The sequence below is a fragment of the Ambystoma mexicanum genome, chromosome 5p, assembly GCF_040938575.1.
Source record: "Ambystoma mexicanum isolate Mex_15411 chromosome 5p, UKY_AmexF1_1, whole genome shotgun sequence".
NCBI classification, from domain to species: Eukaryota; Metazoa; Chordata; class Amphibia; order Caudata; family Ambystomatidae; genus Ambystoma; species Ambystoma mexicanum.
Genome location: NC_090930.1, coordinates 415,356,905 through 415,374,006, shown reverse-complemented (window position 1 = coordinate 415,374,006; position 17,102 = coordinate 415,356,905). Strand labels below are relative to the sequence as shown.

The window sequence follows — 17,102 nt, the reverse complement described above, 5'->3', positions numbered from 1 at the left end:
AAATGGCCAAAATATAGGTCCAAAATAATTAGTGATATCTCAGTCCGGTCCATGGACTCACTTCCTGGTTCGGTGTCCGCAGACACATCTAGACCAATCAGGGAGCCACACAACATTTGCAGACATCATACGTGGCCGCTGATTGGACAATTAAAAATGTAAAATGCATCAAAACCTTTGAAATGGGAACCATGTTGGATTTGCGAACTGTGCCTGTTGTCTGTGAACATCACGGTAAAAACATATTAAAAAACACAACATAACACTTGTCAAACAAATGAAACAATCTCTGGGGAGCTGTGAGGTGGTGAGGATGGAATAGGGAATGTCCATAAAAAGACAAAAATCAAGTGTTTTTTCTTCTCCGATGTCCGAGGACCTCTCAGATGTTCAAGGACAGCCATGCATATCTGTGCATTAAAGGATCTGTGAAGATCAGTTATCAAATGGCTTATAACTTTGGCACTGTTCAACGAAACTGCAAGAAATTTTGCAATAAAAATATAGACCCAACTTCGAATGTTTTTGCAAAGGTTTAACTGCTATGGAATGGTTTTTACTCATGCTGGACAATATTGGGGTGGATAAAACCTTCTTATTGACATTGTTGAAGCCAATCTTGAACAACTTGTTCTGCTTTGGTGATGACTTTTTCCTTCAGATTATTGGGACATCTATGGGGGGCAACATGGCCCCCAGCTATGCTAATATTTTCATGCATTTTCTAGAACAACATCAGACCTTGGCAGTTGAACCAGCCATGTCTCGTTTATCTTTTTATAAGAGGTACATTGACATTTTTGCTATCTGGATTGGGACTGAACTTGAACTCCTTGAATTGTTTGAGTGACTTAATTTGATTCATGATCGAATGAAATTTTCCTGGAAAATAGAGATAAGAATGCTATTTACTTTTTTTATATGCATTTTCGGTATTCAAATGGTAATTTCACAACATCTATATACACCAAACCAACGGACAGAAACATCTTGCAACATGGGAAAAGATTCCATCCTGCTAACACTATTCAGGGACTTCCCTACAGCCAGTTGGTAAGATTGAAGCACATTATTTCAGAGCCCTAGTGAATACAGCCAACAGAGTGAGATTATGCTTGTTTGTTTCCACTACAGGTAACATGACAACGGCACTTTAGTAGCAGCTAACAGAAAGCATCTGTTCCAGAACATAAGACTTTGGGCCTCATTACAACCCCTGCGCTAAACCATGGTGCTATTAGGTTGGCGGGGCGGTAATTCCCCATTCACCATGGGCCCTTCCCCATTCCCATTTTTGCCCCATAGGGCTCAATGGGAATGGGGAAGGCGCTAAGTACGGTGCCGCAAATTGCGGCACCGTACTTAGCACCAAGGTCCCTTTACGGCACCCTACTTTAACGACTGGTAAAACCAGCCGTTAAGGTCGGGTCCCGCAAAGGGACCTCGTAATCAGGCGTTAAGGGTTTAACGGCGCCAACACCTTTTACAGCACCGTTAAACCCTTAACGCCAGGGTCGTAATGAGGCCCTATGTTACAGGAATGCCCAGAGTCTCAACCAGTAGATCTAGATTATGTCCACACTCCTTCAAGGCGGAGTACCTACATCGAACATAAGTAAACACTGGAGCATTTTGCAACATGATACTGTAACAGCAGATTTGTTTGCTACACCACCAACTTCTGCCCACTGGAATCAGACTTCTATTAGGAATGTACAATTCATGAGGAATGTGGGGTCAGGTTTACATCTAAATCTATGAGGATTGCAATGTTTCTGTCTTACTCATGTCAGCATTGCAATGCCCTCATAAGAGGTCGTACTATTATGCACCCTTACATTTCATTTAATTTAAGCACTTGAATGCCCTTGTGGACTCTTATTACATGGGACTAATAACAAGGAAGGCAAAGCTACTGTGGACGGAGCACAAGTCACAAATATGCACCAAGAATCCAACATCACTAATGGCTATTCATTTTGAGGAACAACGTCATACTGTGGCACATTTGAAATTTGTGATTCTAGAACAAGTGGTTCTTCCTAAAAGAGGTGGTGACATTGTACAACTACTTCATCAACATGAAATATACTGAATTGATGTGCTCTCTTCTTTGAGCCTTGGGGGTGAATGTTAACTTTGATCTAAATTGTTTTGTTTGATTTGACATTCTTATTTACTTGGTGATCAGAAATGTGTGGTTCATAATGGAGGCATTATTGTGGGGAATCTCCTAATATTGTAGCAGGAATTTTGCTTTTACTCTTCATTTGTTCCTTATTTTCTGTGTAACCTGATAAATATGTTACCTTTATGTTTTATTTAAATGGTTAGGTAGTCAATCTGACTAAGGTTGGAACAATGCACTTAGTTGATTGTTTCTTTGGACACTTAACCAACAGCACGAGTTTCACCAAGCTAGCACTAAGGTGCCAAAGTTCACAATCGCACAATCCATTTCAAGATGGAACTCAGTTTGTCTGCCTCTATTTCTGGAGGCGGATGCCCTGCGGTTGTGCTCCCAGTCGGCGACATACCTGTATTCACTGAATACGTCCTGCAGACACTGCTGGGTAAGACGAAACACCTTACGGTCCTGGCGCATTTTGCATAACCTTTCTGTTAGGACTTTATTGATGGGGGATTACAGTGGCGTTTCTCTGTTGCTTTTATAGTGCTCAGGATTAGGAAAACACAGGCAGACATATTAAATGTTTCTATAAGTAAGTAACATTGTTTTCCCTTGCATTGTATAGATACTGATTTGCACCATTTCATCTTTTTCACAGGCTTCACATTTCTAATATGGGCATGTTGCTATTAACAAATGAGAATTTCCGTGCTTGGTAAATGCTGACTGTGATTATAATATGAAGGGCATCTAATTTGTGATAACCTGATTGTATCAGATTAGAAATGTATCTGGTTGACTCCGGGAAGGGGGTGGATACCATATTTCTGGGATGTTGAAAGTTCAATTTTGATTTCAATGTACTATGTTTTATTTGTCTTTTAGGAGTACTACGAGGTCGTACTCCCGAAGAAGGGACATATGTCCCGAAACAGATAGGGTTTCTTTGGCCCTCACTAGTAGTGTTTTGCGTTCTTATGAACCTAGGGCCTCATTACGAGGTAGGAGGTTTCCATGGTGCTATTAGCACCATGGCTAACCCCTTACCGCATACCGGGTCCGGGTTCTCGGAATGGGTACTTACCGGGTCATTCCAACCTTGGAGGACCCGGTAAATCCCCATTCTGAGAACCATTCCCCATTCCCATTTGAGCCCCCATAGGGCTCAATGGGAATGGGGAAGTAGCTAATAACGGTACCGTAATTTGCGGCACCGTTATTAGCTCTGAAGTCCCTTAGCGGGTCCGTCCTTAACACCTGGTCAGACCAGGTGTTAAGGAAGGGACCCGCTAAGGGACCTCGGAATATGGAGGTAAGGGATTACCGGTACCCTTACCGGTGCCGGTAATCCCTTACCTCCTACCTCGTAATGAGGCCCATAGTGTTGTAACTATCTGTGAGCTAACTGGGTTGTAAGTTAAGTGTTTCCAAGTGGTTATATGGTTTTCTTGTTGTAAAATGTCTTTAGTAAAGGTACCTATTCCTACGATTTGTGTTGTGGTCTGTCAGTTTTTCTGACAGTGATTTGTTTTAATATTGTTGGATTCAATGTAAAATATTGCTACATATGTTATATGACTATACTTGATGGTTTTATTAAATAGTTTGGAATCAAGCTGGTTCTCAGTGTGCAGTTGAGTTCTGGCAAACTCTTTTGCCTGGATAATTTAGCCGTTTTTATTAGTCTGGGGGCATACTAAATCCAAAATTGCAACTTTGCTTAGAATTTTCATCATAACATTTTCAAGAACAACTTTGAGTTGTAGTGTGTAGTCCCCGTTGATCTCTTTGTTGCAAAGTTTGGTGCCATTTCATCAAAAGGGGGCAAAATTACAGGGGGGTTCAAATATTTTTAGATGGCTTATGACTTTGGTGCCGTTTGACGAATCTGCACAAACAATTGCAAAGATATTATAGACCCAACTTTTAATGTTTGGCCAAAGTTTGAAGTGATTTTGTCTAGGGGGGCTAAATTGTAGGGGAGTCCCAAAATGTTCTAAATTGGGATAGGCGTGAACAGGAAAAAAGATTCTGCTCCCAGCTACAGTCCAAAGTGATGGATGGAGTTGCAGCAAACTTATGCAAGAAGCATTGGCAAGTACGCAAAAGCTTGCTTATTTTTTAAATTGAATTAGCTGAGTAAATCAACCTTTCAATTTGTACACAAAAAATAAAAATTACATTGATAAAAGAAATACAATAATACGATAATTTTAAAATGAATAACAAAGTCAACAAGACATAAACTTCCAATCATAATATTATAATGCAACAATGCAACAACAATAAGGAAAAGTGAAAAGGCACTACGTACGACAACCCTTTCACTATTTTATGAATTGTTTTAATACATGAATGATATGTCTGCCTCCTCTCTTCCATTCAAACATGATAGCACACTACATTATTTTCATAATTTGTTAGCACTCTATTTCTCTTTGATCAGCAAGATTAGATCCATATACTATGTAATTCAACATGTTCCTTTCTCCAAGTTTAGTGTACTCAAATAGTTTACAATTGCCAGCCTTATGGAAGTCTAACCTCAATGAAGTAATAGATTCCACATCAAATCCACAGTTAGATGACAATAAGGAATAAACAAATGATAAAAATACTTTCTTCGCAGGCCAGCTAAGTGACTACACTCCGTGAGCAAATGTTTCAGGGTTTCAACATAACTTGGTTGCTCACAAAATCTACAGTTCTCTGTTATTAATCCAGTCCCACTGGTATAATTTAGCTATAGCTCTGTCTGGGTTGGATTGTAAAATGGAATCAAGAGACATCCGCATCTTCTAAAATTTGTCGAATCTTAGTTAACCATAAAAACATTTGCTTATGAGAGGTACTCATGATATATTTTGTGATGACATGCATAATTGAGTTACCATTAGATGATAATAAACATTTCCGTTAAAAGGAAGCCATCTTCCATTTATAGTTAGTACTCAAGGATGTTAACTCCAATTCATGTCTTATGCTGGACATGGATTGACTCTGGGGTAATTGCAGTATATAGCGCCAATAATAACCCTCAAATCCAATCCAAAAACGATCGTCCCGCCATGCTCTTGTCTCCGCCCATATAATATTGTGGGGATTACCTTCTGTTTGTAAAAGTTCAAGTCAGGCATCATCAAAAATGTGCCCTATTTGGCCATAATTACCCGAAACTGAGAAGTGGATGTCTTGAGTTTTCTCCTTATATCTTCATAATAGGGTTCATCTGAAGGAAGGTTATTTCAATTTACCCTTAGATATTTATACTCATTGACTACCTCCAAGTAATTATCTTGAAGGGGCCATTTCTGAAAATTTTTTACTTTGACTCGGGAATTATAATTCACCAAAATCTCGCATTTGCCTTATTGATTTTCAGGAAGTTACTCTCAACATAACCACTTCGCTGGTTCAATAGTATCTGCAATCCCCTGGGAGTGTTAGCCAATAACACAAGATCATTGGCGTAAAACAACCAGGGGATGTAGAGCCCACTCAGTCTTGGGGGAATCAGATGTAATTCCCAAAAAACAGAACCTCATGTCGGATACAAAAAAATTAAATATGTCCGAGGCAAAGTTGCACCCCTGCTTCAATCCTTGATGTGTAAGTATTGAAGCAGACAAGTTTCCATTCAGGGACAGGCGTATTCGGATTGAAGTGTTGGTGTGGAGGTGTTTAATCCAATATAACAGGGGGGTCGGACATGAGGCCTTCTGCAACTTATCCCATAGTAGTTCCCTTCAAACGGAATCAAAGGCGGCCTTGAAATCTATAAAGGCCATATATAGGGCTTGATGTTTTTCTTTTTCTTTAAGTTTAGTTGCATGGAGAGTCATAAGATTCACGCTTGTCCCCATACCAGCCACAAAGCATGTTTGAAAAGGGTCGGTTGAATTTGACAAGTTTACCGAAGTTGTGAATTGTTTGAGAATTATCTGAGCAAACAACTTGCCTGGGAAGTCCAAAAGGGTCACTGGTCGATAGTTCTCAGGTGCTTGCCGATCGCCTTTTTTATACAGAGGCACCACTATTGATTTTTGCTATGTAGAGGGGACTTTACCAGTCTGAATTACTTGTTTGAAAATTATAAACAAGATGGACGCCCAGGCTTCAGGATGAGATTTCATCATTTAGTTGGATAAACAGTCAGGGCCTGGGGCCCGAGGCGTACTTAGTCTACTTATATGATATAAGATGTCTTGTGTATCAAATTCGATGTTAACTTGGGTAGTTACCATATCCAAGCTTTTTAAAGAAGGCAAGTTCACCTTAGCATATAATGATTTGTAATATTTGGCCCATGCCTCCTCTGGGACTGCGTTGATTTGGACTCCCAATTGATTAACACCATGGACTTTATTTAGCAGTCCCCAGATGAGGGCAGAGTTTTTAGATGCCAGAACACACAACATATTTTCAGAATACTGCTGATACAATTTGGCTCTTCTTTTTTTTTAAAAAAAACTTTATTTACATTTTTCAAACAACAACAACATGTCAACACAGAGAGCATCATTAAAAGCAAATATCAAAATAACAATAAATTAGCATAGTCCAAAATAGAAACAATACAAAAATGATCAACATGCAAACAATATCCTAACCATTTTACTGTGAAATGACGAATAATCAACAGAAGCAAAACATTATATACAAATACACAAAACACAAGACAAGACAAACAATTAATCCCACCCATAAATTAACCACTCCAATACCGATTCAAAGCAAAAGAAAGCCTATTATGTCAAAAGTCATGAATAAAACTCATTGAATACACCTCATTGTTCCTCATAAAGATCTTTCTTATTTAAGACATCAAATTTGATCCTTTCAAAACTTGAAAGTAACTGCACCTGAACTATCCATTCCTCGTCTTTCAAAGGCGCAGAATTTGCCCAGTCGCCACCAAGAGGACTTTATTAACCCAACATAGTGTCACAAAACTCAGATGACGTGTACCAATCGAAGATTTCAAAAGCACAGCCAATGGTGTTCTTGGGAAAACTATATTCCAAACCAAGTCAACCCTATCCAAAACATCACTCCAAAAACTCTTAACCCTTACACAATCCCACAACATATGAAGCATAGTTCCTTTCTCCTTAGAGCAACTCCAACAGGCATCATCATTTTTTTACCCCAATCTATACAACTTATCCGGGGTCTAAAGGAGACGACCCAAGATCCGCTGTTGAACATAACGCAGGTTCAAATCAATTTTCATCCTAACCGGAACTCTCCATAAACTTTCCCAATTTTTCACCGTAATCTCCACACTTAATTCTTCAGACCACGTCATCCGTAAACCTTCTCATTAAGATTTAACATTTTCTTCTATTGGGAAGAGTTTCAAATAACTTGACACCACCCGAGGAACAGATGAGAGGAAATTAAACTACTCCGGTCTCACCGACAAAGGTTCACCAATCATCAATAATCGCTCCTCAATCAAATTATTCAACAAATTATACCTTCTCAGCTCACGACCATTCAGTGCATATTTCCTTTTTAAATTTGGCTCTTCTTGACATGACCCAATTTTTATATTTACTTTTCAACCATCTCAAGTTCTGCTGCATAAGGGAATTTTTTGTTTCAATTCATTTCGTCTGTCTGCCCTATACTGCTCCCTTTTCCTCGTCAATTCCATGTCATAAGTGTGCAGGTGCATCACTTTTTTGGACTCACCGCTATCCTTTTTTTGTTGATATTTTTTTAACAGAGTGACATACATGCCACTCGAAGATATCAACTCCTGTTCTGTAATTTCCATGTAGTTGCTGAGATGAGTTTCCAAATCAGCCAGTGCTCCTGGACACCATCTAAATCGGTTCTTCGTATTTGTGGCTCATAAATTTGTAATGTTAGAATTCAGGATTGTCTTAGAGTTGATTCCACTAGACCACCTTAATTACAATAAATGATGATCACTGCGAGTCTGGGGTTGCACCTGAAAGGTCTCAATTTTTGTGAAGATGTTTTTACTCACATAAATATGATCTAACAGGGCAGGTTGTTTACCCCTCTGCCATGTACACTTCGGTGGGATATCGCCCCTGATGGCCACATTGACCATCAGCAGTTGCCTTTCTTTCATATCAGTGTTGTAAGACATTTAATATTTAAATCGCCAGCTACCATCACATATGGGATTTCCAAATCTGCATTTATTAACTCCAAAGTAGCCCCAAAATCTTCGAGAAAAATGTCATCAGACACCCCTGCATGGTTCCAATAAGCATTAACCAGTGCTATCACTCCATCCAGGGTCTTAATTCTAACCAATTGGATAAACATGTTAGGTAACGACCCGGGTGTCATCTGAAAATTAGCTGCCATTCTGATAATCACCATCAAACCGGCCATAGGTCTTCCCTCACTGGTAATTTTGCTGGTATAAGGGATATACTATGACCCTCCCACACCGGCGGTCTTGACAGCCAAACTTCTTGCAGTGCCAAGAAATCATACTCATTAAGTAGGTTGGCATTAGTAAAGGTTAAATGCTTATGTCCCCTCGAGTTCCATGATGCAAGGGAGCAAGTGACTGTGTTGCCTGCAGGTAATTGTTACATGCAGTTGGTGGATGGTGTCTGGTCTCTCGAAACTTTTTGAAAACACGTAAGTTTAATATTTTGGAAGATGTCTTGCCCTCTGTTTTGGATATCATTCAAACCTGACCACAGAAGCTGGCGGTGCTACTGTAGATTAATTTGTTTCTGGATTTGTAAGGTCATTGGGCCTTGACTTTTGTTCTGCATTTCATCCGATCTAAACCACTGAGGATGTCTATCTGAGTTCAGGTTGGTCTGTCTGCTAATTAAGAAACCCATGGCATAGAGTTCCTCACGTGCCTTCCAGATCAGATTCATCACGACTCCAGATGTCATCCAGAGTTTCACAATGGTGGAGTTCCGATCATCTATGAATTCTATCAGATCTATGTCACTAGAACATAGATCTTCCAATTTCGGGACTTCACTCATGATATTTAGTACAGCGGTCCAGTTTAAATCATAGTCAGCAAAGGGACTACCTCTGCACTGCATGCTTAAGTAGTGTGCTGGTGCTTTCCTGGAGATGGTCTCTTTCTGTATTATCGGTAGCTTGCCCATATATCCGTGTATGTTCATACGATTCCCTTTATTATTTTGTAACCAGGTGCTATCCTGGCCAACTGGGTCAGGATTCAACACCTGTTGGGTTTGAGAGATCCTGTTTCTGCTGGCAGTGGGTTGAGAGGAAAGGCCAGTCATAAAGAAGCCAAGAGATCTGGCTACTTCCTCTCTCCTCTGCTCCAAAGATGAATTGTAGCCATCATGATCACCTGGGCTAATAATAAACCCTTTTGCGGGAATTCCCACAGATGTCGTTTTTGGACACCAAAACACTGTTGGCTTGCTACTTTAATTTCAACCGCTAGACACGCTTTGGCGTTTGTCGGAGCTGATGTGGTACTCATGGAGACAGGCTTTGGATTCATTTTGGGGATCTCCGCATGCTTCTCCAGTTCCACTATTTTCACAAAATTATCCAAAGGTGGATAATCTATACAAGCCTCACGACTCATGTCACTGCTAGAGGTACTCGAAGCCACCTTCCGGTCAATTTTTTCTTTGCCATTTTGTTATATTTATTTAATACTGCATTGCTCGCCAATTGTGATGATGGTTTTGGCAGAGTAATTGTCTTCACAAATTGATATGCACTTGCTAGTTTTTTAGAGGCTGGCATTTTCATGTTTTTACTTTTTTTTTGTGTAACCATGATGTTACTTAATTGCGTTTTGGGTTTGGAGAACATGTCAGAAGTACTAATTTGCACCTCTAAACACCTGAGGGTCCTGTCCACTATGGCCACTGCCTGTTTTGTAATCCCCTCGCCAATAGGAGTGGGGCAGCATGGCTCTGATTGGCTAGAGATTTCCACTTGGTTTCTGCCAATCTTTTTACGGTTTTGTGCCGTTTTGCCCTTTGCCTCCAATCGCAGATGGATTTGGATTTTTCCTCCACCCCGATATACATCCCATCATTTCCACTATTTGAATTATTAGAGGCCGTGTGACTAATAGTCCTCATGCCTCTACCGGGACCTCAATCACCCTGTCGCCAACACCCCTGCCCTTTTGTCATTCTAATAGCTGAAGTAGCATGTCAGACTGGTTTACTAGCCCTGTATCTATACACTCATATAATTTAGCTAGGGAAAATAACACTGTGTTCATCGCCTGGAGTGTGTTTTCAAGGCCCTTGCTCTCGGCAGATGGCCAGGTTGTTGTCTCTGGGAGAAATGGGATGTTCCCTCTCCTAGGTTTTGGATCAACAAATGATAATGAGAGGGCCGGGGATTCTCTACCCGATGCCAAAAACATCGCTGGCGATTGTGATAGATCATTGTGGGAGAGAATATTAGGACGTGGAAGGCAGATTGCATCTCTATCCACCTCCCCATCACTGGCACCAACACAGATGACGTCTTGATTTTGATTAGAAATATCACATGGGAAACTTTCAATTGGTGGCTCCATCGGGGTGGATCTCGGTGCTTTGTTCAGATTGTTCGTTTTGCTATTCCTGCAACCCGGTGTTACTCCGGGTTCAATGATAATAGCCTCTGGGCTCCTCTCCACATGTGCCGAAATACACTCACCACGGGTGGCCTCCACCACTACTGAGTACAACTGAAAATCTGCAATGATGATGGAGTTTGGAGGCAAACTTGAGTCTATTTCACGTTGCTGAGCCATTTCGTTTATCACAATCGGCTCAATTGGGTAAAAACGCTATATGTCCGAAGCCGCCGCAGCATCCGCAGTTTGCCATCTTCGTTGAATTGTGTTCAAGCTGCGTGTTAAATGCATTTGATGACTTGAACGTTTAGGCGTTATGTCCGACGGAGCAAACACTACCCATGTCCTTTGAGGGCGGCATGCTTGATACCAGCGTATACGCCCCCGGCCTGAAGATTTACTTGGAAGTAATGAACCAAATAAAGAGCTCAGAAAGGAGAACAGTAGCTAAAGGGAGCACTTTCAGTTGACAAAATCGTTACCTCGTGGATATCTACACCTTTCCACTATACAGTTCAACTAGAAGCCCAAGGATTTTTACATTACACGACCTCACCCACTCACCCGCCTCAACTGCCACAACTACTCTGGTGAAATGCTCTTCTGTAAATGTGTGTGCGCAAATACGCGCGCCGCCTAATTAAATGGAATTGTGGGTGATTGTGGGCGGAGCTTCTGTTTCCTTGATGTTTTCACCACAAATATGCTCTAACTGATAGTAAAATTAATATATTAGATTGTTGATCAACTTTAAAGTCTGTGTGGGATTTGCAGAGGCTTGCAGTGTCCAAATTTGTAACTTTCTCGTACCGCAGTAAAAGTTCAGGTTTCCACTGACAGAATCAGAAGCCACAACACTGCTACAACTGCTCCTGCGAAATGCTCTTCTGTAAATGCACGCGTGCAAATGCGCGCGCCGCCTAATTAAATGGAATTGTGGGTGATTGTGGGTGGAGATTCTGTTTCTGTTAAGGTTTTCACCACAAATATGCATGTAGTAAAAGTTCAGGTTTCCACAGACAGAATCACGAGCCACAACACTGCCACAACTGCTCTTGTGAAATGCTCTTCCGTAAATGCGTAAATTCCGTAAAAGCTTGCTTGTGCAAATCTGTCATGGTTTCTTTTTTGAAAAGTGTCAAAATGTAGGTATACAAATTAGTGATATCACTTTGGTGCCTGGGCAGTGGGCCTGGCCATCGGCAAGGACAAATGTCTACTCTAATTTGCTTATTGGGGGTTGCGGCATGGCCGAAGCCCATGCCCCATGGATAGTAGACACTGGCCATGGCTGAAAGCCATGAGCACTGGCCATTGGTCACATTATGGGGGTATGAGGGACACTTGACCAGGTAGCAGGCTATGTGCAGTGGATAACTGGGGTGGTTTGGTGGGGCTGGGGTCATGGTCGATCCTCATGCCCTAGGCAATTCAACCATGACTTGCATCCTCTGCATGCGCTGCTGAAAAAGACACACATCAGTATGGACTGCAAAACATATGTGTGTTAAAGGAGGTTTATAGTCCTTTCATATGTGGTAAAAGGGGAATTATTAATAACTTATATATAGTGCTGTAACAGCATGAATCATTTTCACTTATAAAAACCTATGAAATTCATTGAACAAAAATGTGTTAAAGGGATGTTATGGTTAAGATGCACTAATAAAAACCCATGAAATTCCTTGAAATAAACTTTGTTAAAGGGATGTTATGGTTGCAAGGAAAAATCAAAAAACCAAAGAAATGCACCAGTTATGGTAAACTATGCATAACATAACTCGCGCCACCGCCACGCCAACACCCAGGACATCAAAGATGACATCACAAATGGCATCATTGATGACATCACTGATGGCTTTACACATCCTGGGCGTTTATTTTTGTTCAGTGACAGTGAAAGTACGGCGGTGTGGTAAACTGGGATAATGCAGTGGTAATTCAGTTTCTGCCGCATTACTACTGCATTAATGCACTGCCGTACTACAGTTTTGGTAGTGAATTGAAGGATTCAACTCCAGCAAAAATCTAGAAGTAAATCTGGCACCTTACTGGCAAATCTGAGGGACCATGTGGCGGTAACAGTAATTCTGTTTGGCAGTATTTCTGCATATTTACTGCCATAATACTGCCAAAGTCATAATGAGGCCCTAAGACTTTTGTCTGTGTTAGTAGCTATTTGTAATTAATCTTAAAGATGTTACATTTTTTAACATCTGCAATGCTGCTTCCTGATATACCATCAGTTCAAAGGTCATGTGGCACTACTTCCGGATATGTCATCAGGGTCAAAGTTAATGTTACATAATTTCCTGTGTTGTAATTTGACGTGTAAAGTCACTTCTGCTATTCCTGGAATATAGATGAATTAATGTCCCTGATCAGAGTCTTTTACTAATTTTAATTCAGTACAGATGGATAACCTATATTCTGAAATATTAAAGTCTTAAAAAGTGTTCTGATAACTGGCATTTGTCTTGTTAACTTCTTTTGCAGATGCACAGTCATTAAGAGGGCAGAAGTTGGAATACAAAGGATTAACGCAGAAATATGCTCGTCTAAAAAATGTTCCCATTAAGGACTTGTGGAACTTTACAGTGTGCTTTGACCTTAACAGAACTTCTGTTGCTCCGTCATGGACAGCATTTACCTATGATGTGGTGGAAACCAAAGGGCTAGACTTCGGGTTCGCAGGAGTAGAGAACCAACTCATCCTTTATCATTTCACTGAGCACTCCAGTTGTGGTAGTGATGACTTCCAACTTCATACATGGTCCAGTGTTTGTTGCACATGGAACGGTACAGAGATGAATATCTTCATAAACGGGAGCTTGAAATTCGGAAAAAGCTATCCTCCAAATTTCCTAAGGGCTGGTGGCACCTTAGTACTTGGATACAACCATTCAAATACAGGAAACGACATTAAACTTGACTCTTCCAACAACTTCGTGGGAAGCCTGTACAACTTTCAGGTGTGGGACTATGTAAAATTCCCAGATGTTCCAAATGACTGTTCCGAAGGAAACATTGTACACTGGGACAGGGAATGCTGGGAATTTATCCACATATCTCCAACAAAGGACCTAAGTCTGCGCTGCGGTAAGCTTCATCCCTCAATGCATCATTTTTATAAGTTTCCTCTCTCACTGCATCGTTTTGTACATTTCCTCCCTCAATGCATCATTTTGTAAGTTTCCTCCCTCACTGAATAGTTTTGTGCTGCACAGGACTGCCCATTTCTTGTAACAACATTACGTTTCTTTATAAAAGTTAAGGATTTTAGAGGCAGGAATATTTAGAAAAGACGAAATGAATACATTAAAAAGAAATGTAGTTAAAGGATTTTCCCTGATATTAGAATGCTCCATCTCTGGCGTTATACGAATATGAAAATAAAGTTGAATATAAGATGCAAAAAATTAAAAAAAAACGGAATGTGCTGCTGGTACAGATCATGAGAGACTTTTAAAATAGGCATTTCTGACAGAACAGTCTATGAAGTTAAGCATTTATTGGCAACAGCTACCGTAGACAATGGGGCCACCATGTTTCTTAGAAAAAGGAATCAAGACCACTCTTAGCACAGACCTAAACCTGGTGTACAGGATCTTCAGTGTTACTAGTGGTGCCTTCAAATGTACAAACTGTTGTAACCCTATCTGCTTGCCCTAATATCTCCTGCCCACTTCAGGTAATCCTTTATGTCCGGCTCCCTGAAGCAGAGTATGAGGGGAAAGTACCATGTTAGAAATTCCCAGACAAATACATCAATTTCAATCGTTTTTAAACCCACCAATGGATCCTTTGTGCCTTTTGTGGCTGCACATGCTACAATCCACTGACACCTGTTTGTGTGGTGTGTTAAGAGTGCGTTTGCCAACACTTGACAAATCATGCATGTTTTTTAAGTAATGCATCTGGTTAGATGGTTGTAATTCATTCGTTTAGGCACACTGCAAGAGTGTCTGTTTAGGTTTTAAAGTTGATTCAGTTGTGCTATTTATTTAATAAGGGTCTGCTGCCTTAATGTAGAGGATTTTATATAAGGGCAACCTCACCTTATATAAGGTTAGAGACTAAATCTTCAAACAAATCAAAATATTGCAATACATACCTCGTTTTCTTAATGGGCACCCAAATATTGTCTACGTTTTTTCAATTCCTCAATTGTATCATATTGAAAAATCGATTTCATTTTTCAAATAGACGTTTATAACCCACATAACAATACAGTTTCACATTACTGTAATTTCAGTGCTTTACTGCCAGAACATAAGTTACAACATTTTCTTTACAGTACATATGTTTCAGAACTTCAATGACAACACGTGTTTCAGATGTTTGGATCTTCCTCAAGGCTACTAAATTAAATAATGAATAAACTATCATCAGTCGTAAAAAATCATCGAATTAGGTAACATATTTCCCTATCACAAATCCGTTGTTGGATGACATGTTTTGCTCCAAATCAACTTTTTACATCTTACCTGAATTTCATATCTTAAATATTGCTATATGAAATAATGAAAAAGAAAACTAGCATTCAAATGTAACAAAATCAACTAGATAGCTATAGTCTCTCCTATTTGTTTGTATACTGAGGGGAGCCCTACACATATCCACTCTTGATTCATGCTTATATTAGTCATTAAATGAACAATTGTTTCTCTAAATTCATCTTAAACTGCACTCTATTATTTCCTTAAGTTCAAAATTTGCCCAACTTTTAGGATCCATATAGATTTAGTATATGTAACTTATTTCTTTATTTCTTATCCTTTTAGTTTCTTCTGCTGCCGATTCACAGACTTTTAGGTTGTATCAGCGTCATCCTAAATGAATGAGTCATTTTTATTATAATTGAATTTTGCAATTCGTATACTATTAACTCCATTACGTATACCAATAGTTTAGTATTCTCTGGGTGTTCCCTTTTTTTTTTCATTTCCATTGGTTTCCCTTTAATGTTTTTTTGTGAAAACAGAGAGCCTATATGTAATACCTTCCTAGAGTATTCCAAGCATTCACCTTTACTATGCTAGGCATACTTATGTATTGCTTACCTTTGGTTAAGCGCCTCCTACCATTTCAGCATTCTCTATATTAGGAGAATGTTGTCTTTGTGTGTCCATTTGTATTTACTGAAACCCCACATTGTTGTGGTCTTTTAGATGGCATCCTTCATAGATTCATTTGTGTGATGATGTCATACCACACATCCATGTGGTAACGTCATCCGCATTTGTCATTCCATTAGTTATGATTATATGTTCCTATTTACATTCCAATTGTGTATGTTGATGGCATTCAATTGTATTCCCAGTATATACTTTCACTTTTATAATCACCTGATTCGAGTGTCATTTTTACATTGTGTATTCTCATTTCCTTATTTCCTTATTTGATGTGATGATGCCATGTCACGCATTAACGTCATGTGTCATCCGCTTTCACCATTTTGTAAGTTATCGTTATAAGTCACATTTTATTATATACTAGAAAAAAGTACCTGTTCTCTGAACAGGTTCTCTAGACAGACATGACAACACTTTCATCAATTGTTGAATATCAATGATCCTGTAGGTCACTGTTCTGATTTGCCTATGGCTCGATGTGCTTGTACCTTGAAGTAAACTGCACTGACTTGCGGACATACCCCGGAGCAGACGTTGGACGGAGGCGAGAGTTGGTGTGGTGCTGCACACTGGGACCTACTGTGCTCTCTCCCCACCTGCTGCCTCAACCTAGCATGGTGCAGTTCGTTGTGGTGCAGTGAGTTGTAAATATCTCTGAAACCGTGCATCCTAGGGGTTCCTCGTGTCGAGACCGGTCCTTCTACGACCACATTGAGGTTTCGCTGATTTCCGGCAACCGTCTCATGTGTGAAGATGCTGATATCTGGGAAAAGAAGTAGGGTGTCCAAATGTCATGTAGCGAGTAATATCCAGAGGGTCCTAACAGGTAACTATGCAGAATTTGGTGCAGATTGGTGAAACAGTGTGGAGTTGTATAAGGAATAACACTTTGCCAAGCCACAAACCTACAAACCCACAAACAAATTTTGACTTTTGCTGAAATCTGGTGAACGGGGTGGGGTATCCAAATGTCATGTAGCCAGTAATGTCCACAGTGTCCTAACAGGTAACTATGCAAACATTGGTGCAGATTTGTGAAACGGTGTGGCATTGTATAAGGAACAACGCTTTGCCAAGCCACAAACCCACAAACAAATTTTGACTTTTAGAAATATATACTAGCAGAGTTCGGTAGACAGATATGATAACACTGATCCTATAGGTCTCTGTTCTGATTCACTTATGGCTTGATGTGCTTTGCACCCTGAAGTAAACTCCAGTGAGAATGGGTGTGTATGGCTGGCTGAAAAACCCAGAG

General features: G+C 40.1%; 1 protein-coding gene across 1 annotated transcript in view; it reads left to right on the top strand.

Moving 5' to 3' along the window:
• ADGRG4 (adhesion G protein-coupled receptor G4) overlaps positions 1–17,102 on the top strand; it is a 1,571,349-nt gene that overhangs the window by 252,359 nt on the left and 1,301,888 nt on the right. Inside the window, exon 3 of the mRNA XM_069612803.1 lies at positions 13,206–13,808. Coding sequence (XP_069468904.1) covers positions 13,206–13,808 — 603 coding nt within the window. The remainder of the gene's footprint in view (positions 1–13,205; positions 13,809–17,102) is intronic.